This window comes from Atta colombica, unplaced genomic scaffold (assembly GCF_001594045.1).
Source record: "Atta colombica isolate Treedump-2 unplaced genomic scaffold, Acol1.0 scaffold153, whole genome shotgun sequence".
NCBI lineage: Eukaryota > Metazoa > Arthropoda > Insecta > Hymenoptera > Formicidae > Atta > Atta colombica.
The window spans coordinates 638,270-643,974 of record NW_017259243.1 but is presented as its reverse complement, the minus strand read 5'-3'; the positions used below and the strand labels follow the sequence as shown (position 1 = coordinate 643,974).

At 35.0% G+C, this 5,705-nt stretch overlaps 1 protein-coding gene across 2 annotated transcripts in view; it reads right to left on the bottom strand.

The window, feature by feature from the left end:
- Nucleotides 1–306: 306 nt before the first annotated feature.
- LOC108685464 (serine-rich adhesin for platelets) overlaps nucleotides 307–5,705 on the bottom strand; it is a 6,767-nt gene continuing 1,368 nt past the window's right edge. The window contains exons 2-8 of one of the 2 annotated variants that reach the window (XM_018190249.1): nucleotides 4,886–5,375; nucleotides 4,367–4,478; nucleotides 2,939–3,660; nucleotides 2,666–2,845; nucleotides 1,938–2,197; nucleotides 834–1,636; nucleotides 307–381 (exon numbers count right to left, since the gene is read on the bottom strand). In XM_018190249.1, the coding sequence (XP_018045738.1) occupies nucleotides 317–381; nucleotides 834–1,636; nucleotides 1,938–2,197; nucleotides 2,666–2,845; nucleotides 2,939–3,660; nucleotides 4,367–4,478; nucleotides 4,886–5,375 (2,632 nt within the window). In that variant the 3' untranslated portion in view covers nucleotides 307–316. The remainder of the gene's footprint in view (nucleotides 382–833; nucleotides 1,637–1,937; nucleotides 2,198–2,665; nucleotides 2,846–2,938; nucleotides 3,661–4,366; nucleotides 4,479–4,885; nucleotides 5,376–5,705) is intronic. The other variant, XM_018190250.1, reaches the window with a different exon arrangement.

Sequence of the window (5,705 nt, the reverse complement as noted above, 5' to 3'; positions counted from 1 at the left end):
CAGCATCAGTATTCACATTAATATCGTCATTACCATCGTTCCAATTATAGAATAAGGTATTTAGAAAAATTACCGAAAAATGAAAGAAGGAACAATATCGGTTGTCATCTCGCAACATCTTGTCCTTAAATCGATTCGCATTAGCGTACTGATGGTTACAATGACAGATGTGCTGGTGATGGTGACAGTGATGGTAACGGTGATGATGAAGATGATAGCGATGGTGATATTGGTGATGACGATGATGGCAAAAGTTGCGATTATAGTGGCGGTGATAATTGTGACGAGTGATAGCAGAGTGATCCATGGCAGGAGATCACTTGTCGGAACTCGGACACTCCCCAGGTTGCTTCATTATCGTGTAATCCAGTCGGTATTGGGCTGAAAGTAAAAGGATTTCGTGTTCTTTGTGATGACAATACGTGAATAATATGTGTGATTACAGGTGAAACCACTCAGTATTCAAGTGCTGGTTACACGTTTGTATATGCAGCAGTTATGAAACATTATGCTACAAAAAGCTAAAACAAATAATATAAACATACTAAGAATAGTGCATCTATAGGCATATTAAATTTATCCTAACTTGCATAAAATAATTCAAATCGATCATATTTTTTTCTTTAAAATATGGCTTTATATGAATAATTTTATGTAACATTATCTTCCTTTTCAATTTTTTATTTTTCAATTATCTAAATATTCACTTAAATAAAGGTTTTATCAAGATTAGATTAAATTCGTTTAAGAACCAGTTTTATTTTGATTACGCATCGAGTGAATCAAAAACGTTCTTTCTTCATGTAACGCAACGTTGTATTAAGAGGACGTACCTTTCTTCGTAATGTCTTCCATCGTCTGATCCTTGCAATCTATTGCGAGATGACTATTACTGCCACAGTTATAACAAGAGATCTTTGTCTGTGGTATTACCGCCGCTGCATACGTTACCACCGGCGTAGGTGGCATGTACGACGCTTGTACTGGTGCCGCGGCAGCTGCGTTCGGTGGTGGTGGCGGCGGTGGAGTGCTACCAGATGCGGGATGTCCCGTGAATGGATACATAATCTCGCCGTTCGGTTGATACGCTGGTTGATAAGCTGGTCGTGCGGATGGCCCATGCAAAAAATTGGAGTAAATACCGCTACTGGGACGTAATGTAGTTGGGAAGTGACCGTGTGGCAGATACGTGAGTTGTGAATGTGTCGGTGGCGCCGGGAAGGTGACACAGTGTGACAGACTCGGCGGTCCACTGTTACCATTGCCGGCCCCGTTCAGTATTCCCTGGCTCTTCTGTCGCATCGTGCGTGTCTGCGAATTTTTTCTGGTAAGTTGCCTGCTCTCCGGTGGCACCGACGATTGCATTGACGACTGCTGGGGTGCTGACACGACATGTGGCGGAGCCGTCGCCGTGGAATGCACCGGCGCGGAAGTCATATGGTCAGTAGCAGGCGGTGCAACGTTGTTGTCACCGCCACTGTTGCTACTGACCCACGGCGCAGCCGGTGGCGTCTCGGGGGGCGATCTACTACCGGTACTATCAGAACTGCTGCTTTGGGAACAGTGCCGGCTGCTCTCGGAGTCGAGTCGCAATGCTTGAAGTTGTCCAAGGCAATACACATGCTGAGCATTACACCTGAAAATATATGATACATATTAAGACAACTGGTTACATAATTCTTTAATGTTAAATATTAAATGTGAAGTATTATGTTCCAATCCCAAGCCTATTTGTTAAATCTATTAAAATTCTGTAAATATACAAATTTAAAAAAAAAAACATTTCTATTAGCTTTCGCTTATATCACAAAAAAAAACATTACTTCTTTCGTTTTAAGATTTCTTCTTAACTTTTTGATTTTTAATGTTTCTAACATAAGACAATTTAATTAAATAAAATATTATTTAAAGCACTGACAAAATTCATTCATATATACCTCGAATATCGATTTTGCATTCCAGCTACTGGTACAGTGAGACAAGCATAACATGGTGAATTCTGAGTTGTATACATTGGTGGTGCAGGATACATTTGTATTTGCGCCGGATCTATCGATGGCATACCAGGATAGCGCCGTACATTTGGAGTAGTCATATGATTGTGATAATGATGCACCGCTGGATGGTGTTCTTGTAGTGGCATTGATTTCCCGCTTGTACTATTGCTCGAATCCCCCAAAATCTCTATGCCAGATGCCTATAGAACAAATACAATATAAATTTAAAAAAAAAACGTTAAATACAACATCAATTTACAGATTATATTATTAAATTCTGAGAGTGGAAGTTTATAACTTTATTCTAATATTTTTAATTAAAAAATATGAAGCTTGTTTTACTTACAATATCTTATATATTATATATTATGTTTTTATATAAGATATCAATCAAAATATTTTCTTATTTATAAAGCTAATATTTATTATTAATATATTCATTAACACGTTATTCATTTCTTAAACTAACTAATTTAAAGTAAAAAAACCGTAAAGTTTTCAAATTATATTAAAGTTTAATTTATATAACACTACTTTCAATCAGTTTTTATTTTAAAAATTATCACAAGATGTCTCTCGATTCTTTGCTAAGAAAAAATTGACTCGAATTAAATAAAGAATTTTTGAAGTCTTCATATTTTATGTGCAACATTATATTTAAGCCTTACTTCATTCTCCATCGATTCGGCGAGTGAATGTGAGGTACTGTTTACGCTATCCAGCTTCTTATCCGTTGAAATTTGATTTAAGCCATTGCTGGTTTGACTTTTAACTATACTCCGCAATTGTCCCACTGCGTTCGGTGTCAAGCCGATGTCCCTTAAATCTTCATCACTCATTCTTCTGATCTATAATTCGCACATATGAATAATTCAGTTTCGCATACATATATGCAAATTATATTGTCTACTCGATTACTGTACAAAGATGATTTTGCTTACCTCATCGCGAGAGAAGTTCTGCAGATTACCCTTAAAATTCGGCATTTCTTTACTCAAAGTCTCTCGAAGGGAATCGCCAGAATTAGATGACCTAAGTCGTGGTGGTGGTGGAGGTTGTTTCGATTGAGTTGCCGAAATCAGAGTAGACGATGGGGTATTATCGATATTATGCCGAGAAAAACCCGACGAGTTCGATAAAGAAACGGATCGCGATGATGGGAGTAATGGCGATTGACTAGGAAGACTTCTGTTTGCACCGGGCGCTGGTAAAGGCGGCAGAGAGTTGTTGCTATTACTAGTAGTGTTCGAAACGGAGCTGCTTGTCTGGTTGTTTGAGACGCTCGACGATGTGAGACTGGTTGATGTGGATTGGGTAGATTGCGAGGATGAGGCGCGCGAGTTAACAGTCCTGTTACGGCCCATTGGCGAATTACTGCGACTAGGAGATCGTGATTGAGATGGCGAGGATTGGCGGCTGACTAAGGGGGAAGCGGGATAAGCTAACACGTCGCTGTGATACATCAGCTGATTTCCCATCATAACCTGACTTGGCCAAGGAGGCAGATGATTCATGGATGGAAAACCGAGTTGAACGTACTGCGTTGTACCGCCAGATCCCATAGGCATTTGCTCTGGACCAGGCAAACAAAGTCCTGGTGGAGGTATCGTGAGACCAGGTGGTACTCCTGTGACTATAGCATTATTCCTCATCCCCATTTCTCCTAAACACAATACATCAATATATTGAAGAAATTTTAAATTCAGAAAATGCACATAAATATATAATTCAAACGTAAAAACGTGGTTAATATTATTGTATTTAAAATCATTTTAAAATGGATATTATAAAATCAAAATGTTATTAGACACAAAGATCCGTTTTAATTAAATAAGATCTTCTTCGTTTATATGTAAAGTAATTTTGTTTCACAAATAAAATGTAAAGATTCTTATATATAATAAATTATATACATAAATTTTATAGCATAAGGAATACATAGCGAATATAAAAATCATTAAATGACTTCTATAAAAAATTTTAAATTATTCATTATTTTAAAATATATATGTATAAATAGATTTTCTAACAGAAGATATTCTACACGATTTATTCAATCTGAGACAAAAAAATTTTTAAATAAAATATGAATAGTTTTGCAGTATTTATAACGCATAAACAAATTCATGTTATTGCTAGCATAATTATCATTCTCTAATTCTATTAAGCGCACTGTATTTGACTGAAAGTAAGTTAAAAGATACAAAAGTAAACATTAAATTATACTTTTGTATTCTGGAAAAGTGGAATGTTAATACTGCTAAATAGTTCCATTATGCAATACTTTTTGTCACATTATGTCATAATTGTAATTGTCAAAACAGTTTTATTTTTCGATAGATATTTAAGAATTATGCAATACAGCGTACCATGATAAGATTGCATTGGCGGTGGTGGCATTAAGCAGCTACCCGGTATCTCAGGCTCCATTAATCTTTCGTTTGTACTCATGCATGGTGTACAGCCCTGCATAAATTTAAACTATATGTACATTATACAATCAAACAATTTTTAAAATAACTTTTAAAATAACTAAATGGATTACTACATTACTATACAAATTAATATATCACAGTTGCAATGTTATAGAAGCATGTTACTAAAAATTATTAAATTTATTATAAATTAATCTAAAGTAATATATATAGCATACTTATATACATATATTTTTATACCCAATCAAAAAAGTTTTTTTTCTGTTACAGTCGATAAATCAAAGTAAATATATCGTAATATTCTTTAAAATTTCAATAATTATTCTTTAAAAATTTTGAAAAGGAAAAAATAATTTAGTAAACACAAGACAATTCAATAAATTTAAAATAAATGTTAATTTTATGAAAATATTAACTTTTTGTCTTTTGAAAAAATAAAATATTGTGTATTACTTGGGTCGGTTTGAAAGAAGAGTTTATCTTTGAAAGATTCAGACGAGCTTCTTCTTCCTGGAGTTTAATGAATATGTTGCCGAATACGCTTTTCTGTTCGTATGTGAACGCTGGATGATTCAGTGCCATCGTATACAGCAGTAACAATTCTTCCAGGGGTTGATCGTCCACGCTGAAAGTGGTCCCGTTTAACAGATTGGTGATCTCCTGATGATCAAAATTCGACAGATTTTTGTACAAGATCACCGCACAGGCGTAATTGCACGAGTGCAACAGTGCCATGTAAAGAGCTAGTTTTCTTCGCGTGCGTTTATCTGTCACGCTGGAAGTCAACTCGGCCAGCTCCGAGACGCTGTTTGCATGGTGTTCCACATCACGTAGGTCATTGTAATCCCGTTTGCCGATATCCTCGATACACGTACCGAGATATCGTACCTCAAATGGCACGCACATGTTCAGCAATGTGCACATTACATCGATACGTTTATAACTGAACAAACAAAATACAGATTAATATCAAACAATGTTGTATATCAACATCATCAAATCATCACTATATTATAATTTTACGCTAATTTAAAATCAAAGTATTAAAATCCTAATTATATATACAGGGTTTCTATCTCACTGTAATCTCTCTTTCGATAAACTCGTTGCTACTATAAACTTTAAAAAATAGATAATTGAATCATTTTATATTGTTTTTTGTTATCGATTACTTTTTCATATTATAAATGTAATATATATTATACATTCACTATGCATAATTATAAGTAATATATTTTAGTTAGAAATAAAGCATTAATAGATAATTTAATTA